This window comes from Centruroides sculpturatus, unplaced genomic scaffold (assembly GCF_000671375.1).
Source record: "Centruroides sculpturatus isolate CEXI.00-Female unplaced genomic scaffold, Cexi_2.0 scaffold12, whole genome shotgun sequence".
NCBI lineage: Eukaryota > Metazoa > Arthropoda > Arachnida > Scorpiones > Buthidae > Centruroides > Centruroides sculpturatus.
Window position 1 is genome coordinate 8,689 of NW_019384438.1, and position 22,844 is coordinate 31,532.

Sequence of the window (22,844 nt, forward strand, 5' to 3'; positions counted from 1 at the left end):
AAAAAAATAAAATATTTTTTTCTCTTTAAAATACTTCATGATAATGTTGATATAAGTAGCTCCCCTAGCGTATGTAATTGGAACTATATAGATACAAAAGGAAACTGGTCGCCTTTTAACACGGTAGAAGCAAAGATGAACTAAGGTGAGCTATTTTCGATGTAATTTTAAATTTAGATGTTATATCTATGTAAATAATTGGTGTTTTAGGCTAATAATTTCAATCTATAACAACAATTAAATTAATTTCGGGGTATTATACGAGTATTTTGACTGTCAGATACTTAAGCTGATTTTTTACCGGTTTGTAATTCCGAAGTGTCAGCTTTTCAGTTTCGTACATTACGACGATAAGTTTACTTTCTATAATTAAAATTTACAGGAAAATATGTGGATTTTACGAATTTAAAACTTACATAAAACATTACGTCGCATTTAGAAAGAATTCTAATCTGTTAGTCATCCTCTGAAAGTGTCAATCGGCAAATATCGGTAGAAGTTACTTTTAAGTCAATATGAGTATATACTTGTGTGTATCATTTACATAAAAGTAATCTCTACTAATATATGAAGTACTGTACATTTCCCCATTTTATGCTGTAACTGTGTGTTTACATATAATTCTGTAAGAGTTAGTTTGTAAGAGAAGAAAGAGTTACAGATTGTAAAAGAAAAGAGTTTGAAGTTATGAAAAATTCATTTTTAAATAAGTTGTATTCTGTGATCAGAAAATGCCATTTCAAAAAACTTTCAGAACTAAATAAAGTTGGACGTATGTTGAATGGATAGATGTAGCCACAGTTTTGTCAGCATCAATCATATTTTCCTCCATTTGTTGATCTATTTCTAAACAAATGATATTAATTTCTTTATTTTTTTTAACTGTTTAATATCCTTTGCAAGTGATTTGAATTTCACATTCCTTTTTCTTCCTTACTTAACTGGCATTATTTCATATGAAGTGAAAATGCCACAGTGTTGTACTCTGTATCATAATGATTCTGTTTTATAATTATAGTTTGGTTTCTTATATATTTAACTAAAACTGAAATGTATGAATAATAAATTGCAATATATATTTATCATAATAATTCAGTTTCTAATATAAAATATATAGTGTAATTACTGAAATTTTTATTCGAGCATGATATATAGATATTTTTGTTTTTTTGTATTGAAAGAATTGTTATCTATATCATAAAAACTATTGTTGAAATTAATAACTGATAAAGGCAATAAACTTGCAAAAAGAGAGTGCATCAATGTTCTTAAAAATTAGCTGTGAATATAGGTGTATAGTTCTTTATGTGCATATCAGATGAAATTATATATCTACTATATATCATATTATAGTTAAATTTTATATTATATATATATAAAATATAAAATTTTATCTAATAGTAAATAAATATTATATAATGATATATCATATATTTTAATGTGTACAAATATATGTACTCACAAATTTATATTTTTAATCAAAGAGACAATATAGAACATGTGACATCTATGTTTTTTTATCAGGAATGGTGACTCGTATTGAGTCTGCATGCCACATAGCAAGCATAATTATGTTAAAAAAAATGTTTATGCATGCCAAAGTTGTAGATTTCAAATAATGATATCAAAGCCAATAATGATGTTTAAATTAAAGACGTGAAACGAACATGCTTTAATTAGAATAAATGTAAAGAAGGTAATTGAAAAATGATGATGTGATAAACCAAAATTGGGTATGTTATAGACCGGATGACATCTTTCAATGTGTCACAAGTTTGTCACTCCTGCTATATATCATAGTTGTATCTTGAACAAATACTTTTGTTTATCTAATATGATGTCTCAAATTCTTGTGAACAAAAAGATTTTTTAGATTAGGAAAATGACTGCTTTGAAACCAGGAATGTTTATCAATTACAGACCAATGTTGATTCCTGGTAATGACTCATCAAAAATAAGTGTGACTGAGAAAATTCAATAATTCTCTTTTGAAATTAAGATATTGAATCATCCCATCTTTAAAACATATTTAAAACAGGAATTTATAAGAAATTAAAAAGTTTAAATATTTACAGAAATAAAAATATTTATTTTTTTGATTGGCTATCATTTTTGTTCTCTAAAGTTTTTAGATTTGGTATTCTTTTGACTGTTTAGATAAATTTTTCAGAAAAAGAGGAATAGAACTATTAGATATCAGCATTTAAATTGAGAAATTATTGATACAATTTAATTGTGTATTTTAAAGTATTTTTAAAAATTACATTGTACAAAATAATATATGATAACATATACACTACATAAAGTATCTTTCATTTATGAAATATGTCTAAATTTTAATTTTTACTGATAAAACGTTAAATTTCTAATACTTTAACTATATGATTGTAACTAATTTGTTTGAAAAATTGTTGAAAGTTGTATTGTTCATAATTTTATAAAAAATCAATTATGAGTAATACAAAATTATTTTTGTTTGCTAGCATTTTGTTACTCTACAATCTATTTTATATATTATATTTCTGTAATTTTTTAGTTCTTTTCAATTGAAACAAAAAAGAATTACAGAAATCTTTTTTCTTATTAGAAAGTTATTAGAAAGTAGACATTAATATTCCTCTTTATTTTTACAATGGAAAATGTAATTATAAATTACATAAAATGTAATTATAAATTACATTTTATGAATTTTTATATGATGTAAAACTTTTGTACTTTTAAGAAAAAGATTGAAAATAAAAAATATTTTTCTTATAAAAAAAAATCTTACAGTAGATGTAATTTTATACAAACTTTATAGTTTATTATATGAACTAATATGATGTAATATTTAGTGTTAATTAAGTCTTAAAAAATAAAACTATTTAGCATATTATGATTTAAAATGTTTTCAATTGCATCTGTCATAATTTCCTTGTTTGTTTTAATATTACTTTTTGTTTTAATTTACATTGAGGAAGATCAATGCTTTTGTATTTATAGTAGAAATTTTTCTCTGTTATAAATTTAACCTTTTTCTTGTGGAAATTTCTGAAGATACGTTGAATAATAAATTTGAAAACTCAGATTTAATAAGCACAAGTTGGCTAGTGCTTATTGAGGGAATATTTGTTGGTATCTCTCGTAAATACTTGTTCTTTCTATTAAGTGCATACTAATGATTAATATGATGGCATTTAATCAAAAGCAAATAAAATTGCCTTTTAATTAAAACAAGATAAGTCAACATTTATAAATTAGTTTTCAATTATTTAAAATGGGAAATAGCAACTTAAATCACAGATAATAAATATAGCCTATATCTATGTTTCTTTTCTGTTATGATATGTATTTATCAGAATGATAAAATTTAACTTGTTTCAAAATACTGTTTTTTTTTATTAAGACTATTATAAAATATTTATAACATAATTGCTAGATTAAATTTTGGTATTTTATTGTTAATGATTTAATGATAATGCATATCATCATTACAACATCACTTACATAACTTAAAATCTGTTCATAATACCAGTAATGAAATTTACTGGTATTTGTTTCTGTATTATATTAATTAATATTGTAGAAATAATAAATTTTAGTTCTTTTTATATGCTATAATAAATGCAACATAAATTCAAAAATGTTGTATTATATTTCAGTGTTTGTATCCATGGGTCATTAGCCTGTTCATTTTTTCAAGCTAAAATTTGTTAAATTCTAGATTTAATATTTTCAGTGACAAATTTTAAATATAAATAATTCAGATAATAATGATAAATGTGTGTGTAAAGTAAAAAATCTTATTGTAGTTTTATCTTCTAAAAAAAACTTTGGTGCTAATTAAATTAATTTTTAAATTAGTTATACTATAATTTTCTTCAGCAGATAAGATTCATGTGTGTACAGGATGTTTCAAAATTAAAGCAGGAAATCTTAGGAAAAGGTGAATACAAAATGAATATTTAAAGAAACTAAAATAGAGAATTTGTAATAAAATAAGTTAGTCATATAACTACGGTTTAAACTTAAACTGATGCACATATACCAGTATGTTGTATAAAGTTTTTCTCTGTGCACAACAAGAGATTAATACAGTATCTTATAAACGGCCCTTTGATGTTCTAGAACAGTGGTCGCCAACCAGTGGTCTGTGAACCACTGATGTGGAGAAATTTGGATATTGATGAACTCAAGATATGCAAAACATGAAAGAAATGCAAGATGCTTGATTGCTTCTTCTCACTCATTGGGGGTTTTTATTCAAATCTAAAACCAAACATGAAATAACTGTTATCAATAAATTAATGAATAATCAACAATAAATAATGTTGTAAGCGCAATTGTTGCCCTTTGTGGAAAAGAGCCAAGAATCCATAAACTTATTTCAAACTATAATTAAACAAGTGCATTTTATATTAATAAAGTAAAATGGAACTTTTGTGGTCATTATTCTGTAGATGTTTGTATTATTTAAAAAAATTTATGATCTGCAGGATTAAAAATTGTGAGTTTAGTGGTCCATGAGGTCAGAAAGGTTGGTGACCACTGTTCTAGAATGTTCAGAGTCAGACAATTACAATTCAGTATTAATAGATATTGATTCCCATATGAAAAGTAACTGCTGATTCAACACAGCTTCTCTGACAATGTAGGAAAATCTTGCATGTTTATTTAATAATGTTGAGATTTTAACATTGAAGTTAGAATGTTTCTTTCAGTTTCACATTGTATTTTTAATCTTAAGAGAGCCTAATAATGTGTTGACATGATTCATTTGGAGACAGTTTTAGAATATCAAATAAATTTTTAATTATGTTTCTAACTTAAAAGAACAGTTTACTAGAATATATTAAAGTAAATATATTTTAATAGTAGTTTTCTTATCATTTATTATTTATTTAGACTAACTAAATTATTTGAAAATAATTGTTTATGATAATTTTATCTGTCTGCCCACATTTAAGTTGATTTTTTGCATAAGAAAAATTATCAAATGCTTCTTCATAAATACAGTTATTATGTAAGTTAGTTTTTTTTTTTAAAAGTGGCTTGATGAAGTCTATATAATAATCTTTTCTGACTATTTTAGTCTGTAAAGGCTAAACAAAGTAACAGAAGAATCTTGTTGGAAAGAAACTGACTTTACCAATTGGTGTAATTATGAAAAAATGCTAGAAAAAATAATGTATACCATTATCTGTCGGTATTATGTAAAAATAATTTATTTTGCAAGTACTTTCGACAGTACATAATTGTCCTCTTCAGACGGAATCGTTCATAGGGAACAAAACATTTGAATTCAAATATATACTGTCGAAAGTACTTGCAATATATATAATTTTTACATAACATATACTACTGTCTATCAGTGTTATCTTTTTCTATTAATATTTGGCATGTATAGCTGTTTAAAACTATATTACTAACATGAAAAAGCTTTTGTAAACATTAAATAAAATTATTAAAAATAAACTATATAAAAATTTATCTAAAAAATTTACATCAATTTTCAAATGGAATCTATTTAAGTGAAATAAAAGCTGTTTCAAATGATTGAAATATTTTGTGTATTGTTAAAGAAAATAACTAACTGTATTTCAAATATTAATTTCTTATTCAAAAAAAATTAATATTTTGAAAAATATTTATTTAAAGAAAATTTAATGATAGTTACTGCTTAGTGCCCGTAGGATAGAAAGAGATAAAAGTGAAAAATAGAAACTACTGGTAGTAACTATGGATGAAAGCAATTTAAATAGCTTCATTTACATGATTTATGATTTTATTACAGAAATATAAATTATGCATGATTTATTTTATAAGAATTTTATTTTATTATTTCAGTTTCTTAATGAATCATTTAGAAGATAGAATAATACTCCTAAACATTTTGAAATTTCTGTAATAATATGGCAAAATGTCTGTTGGTGGTGAAGCCCTTGTATACAACTGCCATTCTTTGGAACAATCACATCATAATATGACAAATTATTCACAAAGTGAAACATTGAATATTGATAATGTAGTTGATAATATTGATAACGTTGCAATGTTGTATCATGCTCAAACAAAGACATCACCTATAACTTCATGGGTGCCAGGGTCTTCGTGCCAAGCCTTACGCCATGCTGTTTCTACACTTAATCGTCTTGATGATTTCAACTGTGAAAAAATTGATTCTGGTTTTTTCTCTGAAGTATTTAAAGTAAGTGCTTTTTTTATATAATAATTCATTTATAAAATATACTTTTTAACTATCTGTACACCATAGTTGTAAGAATTTTCATTATTCTTTGTGTGGTACTTATAATGATGTATTATGTACTGTACTGTACATTCTATACAGTATTAAGAATAACATAATAATTTTTTCTTATGTAGTAATAAGTGAAAACTATTTTAATAAAGATACAAAAAAATAAATTTTTAGTTTTCTCTTGCCAATGATATCTATCTCAATGTTTCTTGTAAAACTTTAAATATTGAATCACCATGTCATATGACCATCATCCCTATTATTAGCCCACCAATTTGTTGGCAACTGGCTATCTTTTTGTAAAAAAAATATGGATTTGCTATGAGCAAAGTAATTCACATTGTGAAGTGAATGTATTTATGCTTGTTACAAATTTATATAATTTTGATTAGTCATTATGTTTTATCAGTTATGATGTTCTAAATAATAGGATCATTGTATATTGCTAATTGGAACAGTAAATGAATACAGTTATTTTAAAAATATCGTATTTTTTAAAACTATTCAAAATTATTCTAGTTTTCTTTTGAAAAAACTTTAAATATAATGAATTCTTATTAGCATCTACACTATTTAGTGTCAATTATTGGTTAGCATGCCCCAGTGGTTACCACCCCCTAAGAAATCCTGTATTTAGTGTAGGCCTGCACCCAGCAGGGTTTCCCTTAAGCAAAGTTAACTGTTAATCAACTTTTTCTAGTCCAATGTATATATTTAGTGTACTAAACAATATCAGTTAACATCAACATCCCTTTCACTTATCTGTCAAAATTAATATTATTATTGCTTTTATAAAGTTTCAACAAAGTGCAAAAAATTTACCTGGTTTCTTGGTCAAAATTTCAGGATTTTTTTAGGAGGTTTAAGAAGTTAGGAAATTAAAATCCTGGCTACATGTTTAAAATATGGAACTACTGTGTTTTTAAGGTGGCACAATATAAATTAATAAGTATTCTTTTAAATAACAAGCAAAAGATAATTGAAGGTTCTGATGTTTTTTAATGTTTTAAAGTATCTGAAAAGTGATTGACAAAAATTTATTTAAAAATAGAAATTGCAGTCTTACAATAAAATGTCTAGTTTAATTAATTTTTAATATTTTATTTATGCATTTTAGCCTTTTTGAGATCAAAATTATATAATACTTCTTAAATTAAATTATTGATTAATATCAACATATGTGATCTCACAAGTTGATACTAACAAGAATCTATTGTACATACATATTAAGAAATGAAATTTTATTATTGCATTTTAATTTTGCATAAAGTATTAATTTCAATTTAACTTATTATTCTTACAATAAATGAATTTTTTTATAGTGAAACTTAATTATAAAAAAAAATTATAAAGCATATTTCTAAAATCAGTGAAATTCTTAAAAATATATTTTCATATATAAATCATCTGTACTTGGGAACAAATTTCTCAAACGTTTAAACTAAAACAGTTTTGGATTTTGTTTTTTAATGTCAATAAATTTTTTTAATAGCTCCTAAGCTAAACATTTAAACATATTCTAATGTAAATTTAAGCAAAAACAAACCAAAATTTCAGTTTAAGAAAATTAATTCTTCCATTTACTTTATCAATTTATTACCAACTTTCTCCTTACAATTATTTCTAAGTAGTAATAATATTTTTTCAATTTNAGGTATAAAAAGTATATATATACACAAAAAATATTGAAATACAGAATATATAAAAATAACATTCATAATATATTAATATATAAAAAAGATTTCTTTTTAAAAAAAAATTGAGAAAAAATAGTATTTACTTTCTAAGTTATTTACTTATATTTTTAAAAATATAGAATAGTTTGTTTATATTTTATTATTTTATTGAATTTCAAATTATATTTTGTTATTTATTATGATTTATTACTGTACATAAAATGCAATTTTTGAAAGAACTAATATTTTTCAACATTTTTTTCTTATTCAAAAGTAATACACAAATAAAATACATTGCATATTTATAAAAATCATTGTTTTTAGTCAATATTTTATTAACATTTTTTAATGTTAATATCATATTGTCATTTATAAATTCTAGAAAATTATTAAAATATTAAACTTGCATTTCACATTTCTAATTATTTTTTGATGAATGTAGCTAGCTTTCTCATTTGAAATAACTTTTAAAGTCATTGAAATCAATTGAATGAAATTTTTATAAATGTCTAAAGTATTTTTGGATTGTTTTTAAAATTTTTTTTCTGAACATTCTAGAGGCAAAATTTAATATTTTCATTTTAAGTTACGAACGTTATAGAAGTAAGCAGAACAATAATTTATTTGTCAAGTTAAAGATGTGTGTGTGTTTTGTGTTTTAATTTTGTTATATAATAAAAAAAATATATACACAGGAATTAAACAACTGGAAAGAATCCATAAATTTAATTAAGCTTATTATTAAAGTTGGAAATCAAGCATTTAAATTATTTTTTAAGTATATAATTTGAAAATTTTATTATTTATTAATAAGAATTAATTAGATAATCTTGAATAAATACAAAAAAAATTGTTAATAAAAATTTTAAGATCATCTTTCAGTTAAATTAAAAATTCATTTAAACTATATTAATTATGCTTTTCTCTTATTTTATAGTATTACCATAAATATCTTTAAAATGAAATTGTCATAAAACATAATAAATTTATAAAACTATAATTTAAATTAGTTTTACAATTATAATGAATAAAATTAAATTAATAAATAGTTTTTGAATTATTTGTTGTTATTTTTTTCTACTAAATATACTAAATATGTAAAATTATCTATTTCTTAAAGATAAATCTCAATATTTTTTACAAATTTCAATTTTAATACCTCTTCCTGGAGCTGAATAAAATTCTTTCATCTGTTTTTTGATGTTTTTTTTCCTTCTTCTGATTTATGTTTTGAAATCATACTATTGAAGGTTATCATCATCATGAGCAAATGGAAAATTAAAATATTTTATTGATACGTTGAGTATTTTCAAAAGTTCTACTTGAACTGAATGCTTTAATCATTTGTGCTATAATCTCACTTGTTTAAAGTATTAGCAGAAAATGACAATGGTGTATTGTTGTAAAGTTCTGAGATTTATCTGTATTTAATATTAAAGTTTATCATCTTAAAATTTAGTTTACTTTATATGTTAACATTTAGTTTTTATTTTCACACAGAATAATTTTATAAAAAACATTTTTTCTATAATTCATATCATCAAGTGATGATTTATCTATTGATAAGAACCATGTTTATTATTTTAAATAACATTATTTTTAAATTTTATCAAGTTCTATTTATTTAAATGTAATAATAAAGTTAGTAAGAAAAGTGACTAAATTTCAATAAGAAAATGATGTGATATATTTGAAATAGCTATTGATGTATATATTAACTGAAAACTTAAAAAAAAAAGAAAAAAAAATATGTAACTGAACTGCACCTATGAAGATAGGAATAAAAAATACTTAGAGAAAACATGTTTATAATGACAGTATTATCAGCTTTGATCTGTACAGTACATATGTACAACATGCTGTAAGATTTCACAGAAATGTAAATCAAGAATGGGCAATTTTTTTAAATGGTGGGCCAAATAATTTCTGATGTATCTATATCAGAAATTTGGCTTTTATATATACTGTATATATAAAATTTTTAGTTTTTCACAGTTTACAGGATTAATAAAATAGTATAGAATGAAAAAAAATTATCATAAACATCCTTATTATTTATCTTTACTTGGACATATAACTGATTTTATTAAAGAAAAAACTAAATATTATATATACTGTATTTGATGAGAGATTATGGACTGAATTACACATGCTCATGTTCTAGAGTTGGTCCATAGATCAGACATATATATATATATATAAAAGGAATTTAGTTTTGCTGTTAAGATCTGTTTTGAATACTAATGAATTAATCTAATCTTATGATCTAGAATATCTTCAGATTGGTGATGTTATTTATCAAAAATTCAATCTATTTTTAGTATGACTTTAAAAAATTCTTCTGCATAAATTAACTTATAATGAATTGATTTTTATACAGTTTCAGTACAAAATTTATTAGACAGATGTAAGAAGAAAATGATTGAATCAGCAAAAATATGAAATCATCTTTCTAATCAATACAAATCTGAAAAAAAAGTTTATGGTTTTGCTTCTTGAATTTGATTAAATTAAAATGTTTTATAGGTTACTTTGATGCACTAATATATTTATGTGAAACCTTAATTCAGTATTTAAAATATAATAAAAATTGCTTATTAATAAAATTCTGCAGTTTTTAAATTGGCTATTTAATATCAGTTTTAAATTTTATTAAGTTATTTTTGTTTTAATTAGCTCAATTTAAATTTTTTCAAATGAATAAATATATAGTTAATTAATAAAACATACTTTACTTTTATATTTCTGTGTTAAATTATCATCATAATCATGTAAATCTTGTAAATATAAATTTTAAGATTTATTTATTTGTAAAATGATGTAATTTTATTTTATAAAGAAAAGTTATTATATGCTCTCTAAATTAATTAATTTTGTAAACTTCAGAGTATACAAAAAGATTTTGTTACTGACATTGTATAGCTAATGTTTTTTAGTACTTGAGTAAGAGTATTGATTCATGATATGGGTTAATCATGTGATTTTATATAATTTTAAGACAATTTAATAAATAAGGATAAAATATATGATGGTCTAAACTGGTTTTTAAGTTCAATCTAAAAACAAATAAAATATCTGCTATCTTTTAGAATTTACAACATAAATTTTAAAACCAGTCTAAACTGTTATCTTAAAAAAAAAAAAAGAAATAAACTAGCAATATTGAATGTCAATTAAAACATCTTTCCATTTAAAAATTAATTTTTAAATGTTCAATGAACAACTTTTTTATAGAATTTTAGTACATTAAACCTGTTTATGGAATAGTTGTTTTTATCTATAACAGAGTATTCCTAAAGAATTAAGAAAATAATTAAAATTTATATTTTTAATTGATTCTAAAATATTCAAATAATATTGTATTTTATATTTATTATTGTATATAGTTTATATTATATTATATCTGAAAACAAATCAGAATAATTATTATAGAAAAGAAAGAATAAATTATAATCTTAAACTACATAGTTTACAATTTGATCATTCAATTTTGTTCTCAAAAGTATTTTAATTATTGACATGCCAATATAAATGATGAAAAGTTCTATTTTGAAAACAAAGTAAGTATTAGTTCTACTTATTGTTGCCTTTGTTGTATTCTTTCTGATAGCTTATTGTTTTACTTTGACTGATGAAGACTGTAGGTCATCTTTACACTTGATAGATGTGAAAAACTGTAGTTAGAAAAGGACGAATGTTTTGGAAAGCAAAGCCAAAAGTGTAGATGTGTCACATTCAGTAATACAGTACTAATTTTAGCTGTAGAATTGTGAACAAAAGACTTGTTAATTCTATTCTCTATTATATAGCTATTCAAAAACATTAGTCAGGTAGTATGCCTGCATTATGTAAAACTAGTTTGCAGTTCTTTTGAAATTAGCTGATCTGATGATTTTTACAAAAAACATATACTATACCATACTAAAGTATTTTGTGAAATGAATTATTCTAATTGCATTCATGTCAGATATAAATTTTTACTAATCTCTAATTATAATTTCCTATGGATCAGCTGTTCCAGAGTTTTTGTGGGAGCACTTCCTTTCTTAGGAAAAAAATTTTGATGTCACCTCATAAAATATTCTAATTAATAAATATTAATAAATTAATATTTGTGTGGCAAATGTTTTACTCAATTAAATTTAAAAATTGATTATGATTTTACTAACATACATAGGAACGGACATAAGAAGAATGGGAAATAATGATGACAATGAAAACAATTATTATTAGTATAACGAAAATTGCCTCTCCGAATAAAATTATCAACATAAGATGTCGTTAACGACATTGTCACTAGTAGTACTTTAAATAACGATCTCCACTAATAGTCAAATAATCATTATGAATGTTACATCGGAAAAGCTGGCTTGGCACAAGTGTGATATTGCAAATGATAGCAAAATTTTAATATAAACCATGGGTCTCGTTAAATTTTGGAAAGTGTGTACTAGTTCACGTCATTACCTCGCACCCTACACACTAGGAAACTCTGCTATAGATTGACTTTTCAATTAAGACCTTGTGTAACAATTAGTTATGAAATTCCTCCCACGGTACGTTGATAGTAAATACTAGCAAGGACATTGTACAGTACTAATGATCTTTGCTTCGTTTCCTATTATTAATTTCATACAAAATCGTACATTATCGGAAGATATTTAACCCGATGTAAATTTAACTTTAGTATATATTTTAATGCTTTTTCAGAATTCGATTATGCAAATAGGGAAAGAAATAACATGCAATAGTGATTTTGACAAATATGCATTTCCATAGAAAGGTTTCACATCGCTAAGTTTCATAAAGTGTTTTCATTCACCGATAATCATGATACCATATAAAAATGTTATGCAGAATTAGATCGGAAAATTTTAAAATAAATATTTTATCTGACAAAGAAAAAATTTAATACATTTTTTTTCTTAAAGCTATATAAAAATTTAAAGTCGAAGATGATAGAGATGCATTTATTATTATTTTTTAAGTTATATAAGACGGGCATTGTTAAAGGAGTATTGCAAGATAACAAGGACAGTTGTCTGATGCCAACGTACTCCTCGTTATCTCATCATTCTCTTTAATTAAAAATTAAAGTTAGATGACCATTACAATTGTTATTACAATTACGCTGATGATAACATCAGATTATTCCACTTGGATGTCCTGCCGAGATGTTTTCGTTATTTTAATAATAACGTGTTCTTTACTTGCAATTTTTAATTGATTACGAACGACGTTCAGATGGTTTTTACATAAATTTTTAGTAAACAGGCGCACTAAATTACGTTTCCATCTACTGAAAACTGACTTCTAATTTGGTTTCTCTTATAATTTCTGCTAAAGAAATTAAATTAGACGACCAATTTCGGCTTTAAAACTGGTTTCAAGTGTTTAGTTTTCGTTTGACATACTTCAAAGATGCTGTGTAGTAGTTTTACACGGGTTACACGTAATGTATGTTAGGTGCGTATTTTAATTAAAAGGACCAAAATGGATTATGATATTATAGTGAAATTGTGAAAGTCCTATTTATTAAATTAAGCGTCGGCATATGATGTAACCGATAGGCTTTAACTATAAAGGGAAAATAAACACTAAAAGGGGTCAAATACACGGATCATTAAATATATCCAGATGTGATAAAGTAGAACGAACGTGTTTCCCAGTTTTCGAAACTAACTGCAAAACAAAATCTGCTTTAGATTTCCGTCATAGACCTAAAAGTTATGTAGGTATATAGCCCACTTGTGTTATGGCTCGATTCAAAGGAAAAAAAGAAAGGAAAAAAATAGATAATCTTTAATGGGAATTAAAGAATTGTCTGTACGATATGAAAATCTGTCTTAAAATTCAAATATTTATATAATGTGATACAATTTAAGAAGTAATGTAAACTGAGTTTAAATTAAAATTTAATGATCCATTTTGTTTTCAGATTTTCTATTTAGGTTAATTATAGAAATAAATTTAATTTTAGAAAACGTAATATGCACATTTTTATATTATTATGATAACTAATTAAATTTTTAAATTGTTTTTTTTTTAAAGTTAATACTTAATTAGACGACTATTGCTTTAGAGTAAAATGCAATAACCTGAAATAATTATCTGGAATATTTCGAATTTTTAAACTTAATGGATTTTTATTTTTGATATTTTTTTAAATGTAAATCTCTGAAAAAAAATATTTTTTACGACTTCCATTACATGTTTTTAATATTAACACTTAAAAACTGGATAAAAACAGTTTTTTGATGTCATCACTAAAAAAATCCTTACTTAATCGTGTTTTAATGAAGTACAAAAATAAAATTTATCTCGAAATAAATTTGATGCTGTATTAATTATCATCGTCTTTATTTCGGCATTTGAAGTGTTCCTGTATTGTTATACCTGCGAAATTTAGACGTTATATTTGATTTAGCATAGATGCAAGTTAGAAAAATTCGCACCTAGTCATACACCATAAATAATCCTAGTGCGGTTCCGATGCCAGAATCTCGCAACATGCTGCACGCACAATTTATCAAATCTGAAGATGCGTATAAAATATTTAACTATAAATGGAAAACGTATTCATAAAATTAATTGAGGATCAAATTCCTCTTTCTGAAAAATTTTTTCTGATGTTTCGTATCTCTCAACGAAATTATTTTCATCGTGGGTCTTTAGATATAATGTTAGAAAGTACTATAAATGTTGAAATAAATAAGATGTTCAATGTTAATGAGATGTCGTTACACTTTTGGATAACGTCCAGTTCGTGTAACGGTAGGCGTTAAAGTAGGCGGAAAAAAAGGAAGGTTAAAACATTGATAATTTTTATCTGATTTATTAATTCTAACTTAAAAACACAGTATTTTTAAATGGATCCAAAATAGTTTTTGAAAGACCTATATATAATTTTTTTAAAGAAAATGTCATAGAACGTTAAGAACTAGTTTTTCCAGAACGTACCTGGAATATTAGTGTTTCTGTTAAAAAAAAAAACAAACAACATTATATGAACTTGTAGTATTTTCTGCTTGATTAACATAAACTTCGTATATATTTTATTGAAAAATTAATTTAATACCCGTGTTTTCTATGCTCCGAACTTAGTTTTGTGTGGTTTTATCAGTCGAGTGAAATCAAAATTTGATAAGTACTGAAAAATGAAATTTGATAAATACCGAATGAAAGGAATAAGGTTACAGAAAAAAGTTGTAAACACTTTGTACATGTAAACAATATATTATTTTCAGTGAAATTTTAAATTGTTCCAATTCTTTTATATAATTTACTATTATCATACTCAGTCTAATTTTTTTCTTTTTGATTAGACTGGTTTATTTGTAAGCGTAGTAAAGTTATGATTTTCGTATAGTTTTTCAAAATTAATGGATTTTTAAAATACTCTACTCGAATTTCAAGGTAACGCGATTAGGTTAATCGTTTAACAAATGAAATCAGATTAGATTCCTTTATACACTAGATAAGTATTTCAAAGATTAAAGTCTAAAGTGAAAGATGTGAATGAAATTAATTGAACAAATATTAATAAAATCAAATATATAAGAAAATTTACAATGATTGTTTAGCAATACCGAAAATCAAAAATTGCAATTTTCTTATTAGAAGACAAACCTTCAATTCAGGAAAGATCCTCAAAAATATTCAAAAGTTTTCCTGTAATGTACTTGTCTGGAAATTATGTAAAATATAAAAATAGATCGGTCAAGAGTCTATTTAATTTCCTAAAATCAACTGTTTACACGTAAGAAGTAATTAATAATTTTAAAAATATATTTTTATAAGTGTTTACTACCGCGTGCATTTTGGACAATTTATATATATTCAGGAATTTTAAGATTTAATCTTAAATTTTTATTGAACAAAAGTGAAAGATTTTTCTTCGATTTGGTTTATCGTAGCCTACGTGTTAACTTACGCCTACTTAAAAGAATGCGGAAAATTTAGTAAAAATGTATTTTAAAGTTTTAATAATGAATTACTACAGTTTGAATAATGAACTTCGAATTCGCAGCAGTATCATCCGGCAATAGTTACGATCGTGCAGATAAAAAGTAATAATAAATAAATATTTAAGCGTATTAAATCATGAAAAATGAATGATTTTATGATGTAGATGGGCTAATATAATTATAGAATTTAATTCGTTTAATAGATTTTTAATGTAATTTACCAAATTTAAGTTCAAACTAATGATTCACTGTATCAAAATGTATTAAAAATTTTCATCATTTTCTTGCTTTCAGTTATGAATTTGTTCGATTAGTTTTGATCATATAAAAATAATTTGTAAAGTGTCCTAAGAGTAAAATAATCAGATCTTTAAGTTGGTCCAAAAATTAGTTAACCGAGAATATCGAAGAACCGATTGCCGAAACTTTACGTTTTGTAAGTCAATTTTTTAAATCGGAAAACTTGTAGAAATACCTTGTAAATTGTGTATTGAACTTGGAAGATCGTATCTTAAATAATTTTTATAAACTTTGTTATAGTATAAACTACAATAAGTTGTCTTCAGAATGGTTAACTGATTTTTGGGCTATCCTGTATAATACTTTAGTATTGTGGCTTATCTTTTTTAGAAATGTAATTAGATATTTCGAAGTGCGGTATATAATTTCACTCCTGTCTATATTAAAATTGGGGGCGTAGCGATGTAAAGTCGCTGTACAAAATCTGATATAATTAAATTTTTAAAAAATTATTCGTATAAGGACTAATCTAGTGAGAATAATTTATTAGTTTTTTTTAATATAAAAGCTAAATAAAGAAATAAATTATTCTTTACCAGTAAATGATGATGATACACTTTTTTTGATGATGCTACGTCATCTGATTGATTTGTTTTAAATTTTATATATTAAAAAAAACTAATACTTATATTTACAGGCTGTTAACCTTTTAAAATTCTTTTAGATGTTTTATAGGTATAATTAAGATTATTTTTTAAAAAGTTTTTTAAATAAAAAATATGATACGCCTGTTCCGATTTCGTTCCTTAATTCTACGAATTCGCGACTGATTTTTTTTTCTTTTTTTGGACAGTATTTTTTTTCAATTAGTATTTCATTACAGGTGACACACCGAACGACCGGTCAAGTGATGGTATTAAAAATGAATACGTCGTTTAATAATCGTCCTAATATGCTCCGGGAAGTCCAGTTAATGAACAGATTATCTCACGCAAACATACTTAGGTGAGCTATTGATGGCCCTTTTTTTTCCTATGTTTTTATATCGATATGCTCAGAAGACGTGTGACTGAAGATGAAACTAAATTCCCTAAGGAATCAGATTCGGATGAAGAACGAGACTTGCGATAATTGTCAGATGATTGAGTATGATGTTCAAAGTACTGAACAGAATTTAAATTATCTATAAAATAAAATTTGTATTAAGCAAAAAAATATTAAACGGCTGGATAAATTTATAAATATAAAATAAAATTATGTAGTAGTTTAAATATTATTATTTCTGCTTTAAAAAATGCTTTTTTCCCCCTTCTTCTTATAGGTTGATGGGTGTGTGTGTTCATAAAGGGCAGTTACATGCGCTGACTGAAGTGAGTGTTTTTCTTTTTATATTTTCTATATTTTGATTAAAAATGTAGAGTAAAAGATGGCGTATTTAGCTTAGAAATAGAAGGGATAAAATAGGAACAAAATTTGTTTGTTCCTTTTGTCTGTGAGTAAACTTTCCAAAATAAATCGTGAGGGTGTTGGCAAGTTATACGAAAACCGAGAGGTCGTCGCCCTAAATTTTTAGCGAAACGGAAGTGACGAAACACTTTAACTTAGTTTACGTAACTTTCGCTTTCCTTTTTTTCCTCCTTTTGAATTTATCGTAATTAAAATATGCGTGCTGATATGTTCCGAACCGATTTCGTCCACGTATTCTCGGGCGAATCGGTCTGTTAAACTTGGAAGAACTAGAATCTTGTCGGGGGGAAAGATGCTCTTTTTTTTATGTTATAAAAAAAGTAAAAAAAGATTTACGAGGCTTTGTTACACAGGATCGAAGAACTACGAATTTCCTTCTGATCAGTTTGTGAATGTAATCTTGATTGACCGCTATATTTGAAACATCGAAGTAAAAATGATTCAGTCACGCGCTGATTATGTCGATTCGATAAAATGGGTTACCGGGATAAAGCGATAAAGGTGAGACTCGAAATGTGAATGTTATCTTAAGAACATCAGTAGGCGGCATTGAATGGGTAGAATGTACGGTACTTACTCCGCGCGGTTTTTGTATCTTATTTTTAAAAAAGAATTATCGCCATTCTGTGCCCGGTATTATTTTAAAAACTTTCCCAGGGGATTGCTTTAGTTATCTATAAGTAAATTTATTTTTCATACCGCTTCGTAAGTGGAACAAAATGATTTATTTCATGCTTGATTACGGTAGTTGTTTGGAGAACGACGAATCGATGATGTACGGGAAATGAATAAAACGATTGTTTTACTGTCTGTCTGTGTGTAGTTAATGATGACCTTGAAAATACATCACTGTGCCGCCAATTATTAACAGAATATTTTATTTTTTTTTGGCATATTAAATTTATATACAGCATTTACGAGATTTTGCGTAATCCGCAATAAAAATTTTATAATATCGAACCATTTTTTAAAAAGTTGGCTCATATTTCAAAGATATCGATGACTTATGTTAGCAAGTGTTTCTTTTCGTTAGTTATATGTTATAAATGTCCAGTTGTGGTTAAAATTATTACAGTCATACTTTTTTTTATTTCAAGAGTTGTTTTTTTGTAAATGTAACTATAAACTGTTAGATAAAATGTTTTCCTAAATTCTCTAGGATAATTGAAAGAATTTAATGTTTTATCAGCAATAAGATTTTTTAAATCTTCAAATTAATATAGGAATTTAAGTGAAATATTTATTTTTACATTTTGAATTATAAAGATAATTTAGAGTAGTGAAAAATTTATCAGAATTTATACAGAATAGTAATAAAATATTTATAAAATTATAAGACAGAAAATAACTTATTTTAAATAATTTAAAAAACTTTTTAGCACTTTCTCCTTTTTTTACAATATTTTTTTAACTTTTATCTTAGCATTATGTAGTATTCAGAGTTTGAAATTTTCCCTCTTGCTTTTTTAACTTCATAATAATGATTTAATTTGAATTAAAAATATTAAAACTGCTTTAGAATAATTTATCTACTACACAATATGTGAGTGATTAAGTGAGATTTTGAGTAGAATTTAGAATTAGGTTTTGAATAAAGAAATGTCATCTCCTCTTCAAATGATAAATTGCGGAAAAATGAAACTAATATGCAGTTTTCTGTACAGTTTCCTGCACAAAAATGTGTTTTCTTCTTCTTGTGTCGATTCTGGCCATCTTTGGACCACATACAAACAACTAATTATGACTTACTTTTCCTTCTTCCCTTCCCTTTGTTCTTCTTTTCTTCCCAATACCTCTTCATTCTTTCACTCTGCTGTTGTCTTTGCTCCTGAGTGAAGATTCTTCCATGTCTGTTAATATCTGTTTTATTTGTACATTTTGCATAATTTTTTAGGTTTCAGACAATTGCCAACTACTTGGTACTAGTAGATTGGATTATTCATTACTGAGTATAATGAATAATCCAATCTACTAATGAATGATGGGGAAATTGATATTGTTATCAACTTTTTATTAATCCAGATACTGGAAATTGTAAAAAGATGATAAAAAAATCTGGTGCAAATCTATAAAGTTGTTTTATTTTTTGAGATGGCCTGTTATATCTGTAATAAATTTTTTGCATACTTTTGTAAATTATTTTAATCCAAATCTTTATCTTTTGCTTTAAGTCCTTTGAAAATGAACATCCACATTTGCTTTGTAATTTTTTTATTCTATAAATCTGTGCATTTTTTTTTTTTTTGGAAACTATTAGAATTAAAATCCTATTATGAAATTAATTTCATAATTTAAAACTTTTCTCTATATCAAAATCTTATTAGTGTCAATAAGATAATGTGATTTACAGTTCGTGCCTACAATGATAAATTCAAACTAACTTGTTTTGTATAAAAACAACAGTTAAAATCACATTTTAGAAATTTATCATACAGAATTATAGCTTTTAAGAATATTTTTAAAAACTAATGAATTTAAAATATGAAGCCCTCAGGGACATATAGTGCTAATCTTCAGAAGCACATTTCTGAAGTAATTGAGTTTGAATGTTTGAAAAAAATCTTAAAACTATATGAATAGGTTGTATTAACATTTTTGATCTCTGAACTTGACATATAGATGTGACAGTCATTTTATGTTCTAAACATAAAAGACTACAATTGTCTGATAAAAAATCCTACGAAAAAGATTATATGGATCAAGATATTGTGGAATAGCATTGTATGTCTGCAAGAATTTTTGTAATTCTCATAGCATTGTTTATTGAAAATCAAAAAATATCATCTAGAAAAGACTTTATTTCCACTTAATATTTTTGTTTACATTTTATTTTTCTCAGTGTTTTTCATCACTGTTTTCCACATCAACAACAATGTTATCTGCATTGATCTGGTAATAGAAAGCTTATGTTTCAGAAACTCATCTCATCAGGGACGTATCATTTGCATTATTTTTTGCAATCAGCAATGTCCCAGTATACTTTTTCTTATTATATTTAAATTACTCTATATATTTACAATTTTTGATTTTAAATAATGATAATTTGTTTCCAAAATAATTTTTATCTTCTGAACAGATGCTAATCACCTGTCACTTAGTTAGCTCAGTTTCACTCTGTCCTATCTTGCTTTCTTTCACCTTCCACCTCAACCCTTCCTAAAACTTTTATTCTTTCCTATTCATGTTTCTTCGGCTATACCAAAGAGTGTGGCCAATAAACAATTCTAGTGTCTGTCACTTAGTTAAGTCACAGTTGTGTATCAATAGGTGTGTTTAGTGTCTTTATATACCTTTAGTCACGGCTGTGAAATGTAATTAATGTAAAAGATTAGGTACAGGTATTAATGAAAGTGTCAGTTATTTTTGTCTCTTTTATTAATGCTTAGTCTGAAATTATAATTTTAATGTAAAGGTATAAATTGTACCATTTATTATCTTATTATTGTTTTTCAGTCTTTATTATATAAATAATTTAGATTCTGGTAAATAACTATCAAAATAATTTATTTTATTCTATTATCATTGAAAATAAAATCAAAATAGTTTATATCTCTCCAAACTTGACAGTTCCAGGGAATCTGTGAATCTTCTGGATATAATTGAAAGTGAAAAAATATATAAACTGATTATAAAAATAAATGCAACATTTTCAATAATGAATTTGCAGATTAGTTTTTTCAACCCAAATCAATTTATTTTATACAGTGTGCTAAATTTCAATGGTTAGTTGAGTCATCTCTCTGCCTAATCACTTCAGCATCTAGGCCAGGCATGGCCAACATACAGCCCGTCTAATGAATTTACGTGGCCTGCGATCAATCTTTCAATATTAGCTACTGAAGTCCGAATAGGTTGATGAAAAATTCTGACACCTTAAAAAAAAAGTCAACAACTCACTGTGCATTTAGAGTTAACCCTCCATTACAGATCTCTTAAGTACAGCATAGAATGTCGATAAAGCATGATAATGTGAAAAAAGTATTTGTAATCTCTATCTACAATTTAGTCTCTACAGGGTGATACCACAATGAGATCTCGCACCACCTCAAAATCTTCCTGGGAAAGCCTCTGGTTCGGCCCATGGAAAAAGTTTTCTTTCCAATTCGGCCCAGGGGCAAAAACTGTTGGCCACCCCTGGTCTAGGCATTAAATCTACTAGTCACTGAATTTGATATGGAGGAATTTGGTCTCGTTTTTTCAGCAACAGTGCTGTTGATTTTCATTTATTGACTTCACTTTAGATATCTTTATAAGTTTTTGATCAGATTAAGATCTAGACCAGTGTTTCTCAATGGGGGCGCTATCACCCCCATATAGGTGTTTTTCCATGTTGAGAGGGAGATTAGTAACAATTTATATTTTGGGGAACAAAAAACAATTTTTTGGGCGATATAGTAAAACATTATATTAAGAATAATTAGATATTTTATTTGTTATATCGTACAATAATTAAACAAATAACATTATACTAGTCACTAGTCTATTCAATGCAGTACGAATTTGGCATTAGCCTTGGCCCTCGGCATTGGAATTTTGAAGTGAAGGGGGCGATACTACATAACGGTTTTATTGAAGGGGTCGATGATTCATTACAGGTTGAGAAACACTGATCTAGACTATACACAGGCTAAGGCAAAAAAATCAATACAATTTTGGTTATTTTCATCATATGTGGCTTTGCGTTATCTTGTTGGAAAATGACTTTCTTCCTATGGAACAATTTGGTTCTGAATTGAGGAAAATTCTGTTTCAATATTTCAATGTAGTCTTTTATGTTGATGTTTGGTGTAGAAATGTAATTAGCAAACTCGTTTGTAGAAAAGCAACTCACGGTTAGCCCATTTATTGTACTACATGGTGGTGGTGGTAGTAGTAGTAGTTTGGGAAGCTATCTTTAAACTGCATTTGTATCACTTTCCAATCATACAATATACTAGGTAGAATTCATTTGACCACAGTAAGTTTTCCCAGTCTTTCATCAACTGTTTCTGTACACTTCTATCTCAGGCCAATCCTTGCTGCTTGCTGACCTTTGTTTATTGTGGTTTTTCTTATGGCACAGTAGAAGATATATCTTGCTCTTTTAATGCAGTAGTGCCCAAACTTTATAATTGGCAGGCAAATTGTGCATAAGTTATAGTTAGGTGGACCACAAAATTTTGTATTTCATATATACCTAATATATAAACCTATTTCTATTATTTACAAGTGATGTGTCAAATGTTTGTGGGCCAGATTTGGCCTGGAGGCTGTAGT

At 25.5% G+C, this 22,844-nt stretch overlaps 1 protein-coding gene across 1 annotated transcript in view; it reads left to right on the forward strand.

Moving 5' to 3' along the window:
- Positions 1-16: 16 nt before the first annotated feature.
- The window catches only part of LOC111620005 (probable serine/threonine-protein kinase DDB_G0277165), a 44,295-nt gene continuing 21,467 nt past the window's right edge, over positions 17-22,844 (forward strand). Inside the window, exons 1-4 of the mRNA XM_023361845.1 lie at positions 17-145; positions 5,827-6,187; positions 17,005-17,126; positions 17,443-17,491. Of these exons, the coding sequence (XP_023217613.1) occupies positions 5,900-6,187; positions 17,005-17,126; positions 17,443-17,491 (459 nt within the window). The 5' untranslated portion in view covers positions 17-145; positions 5,827-5,899. The remainder of the gene's footprint in view (positions 146-5,826; positions 6,188-17,004; positions 17,127-17,442; positions 17,492-22,844) is intronic.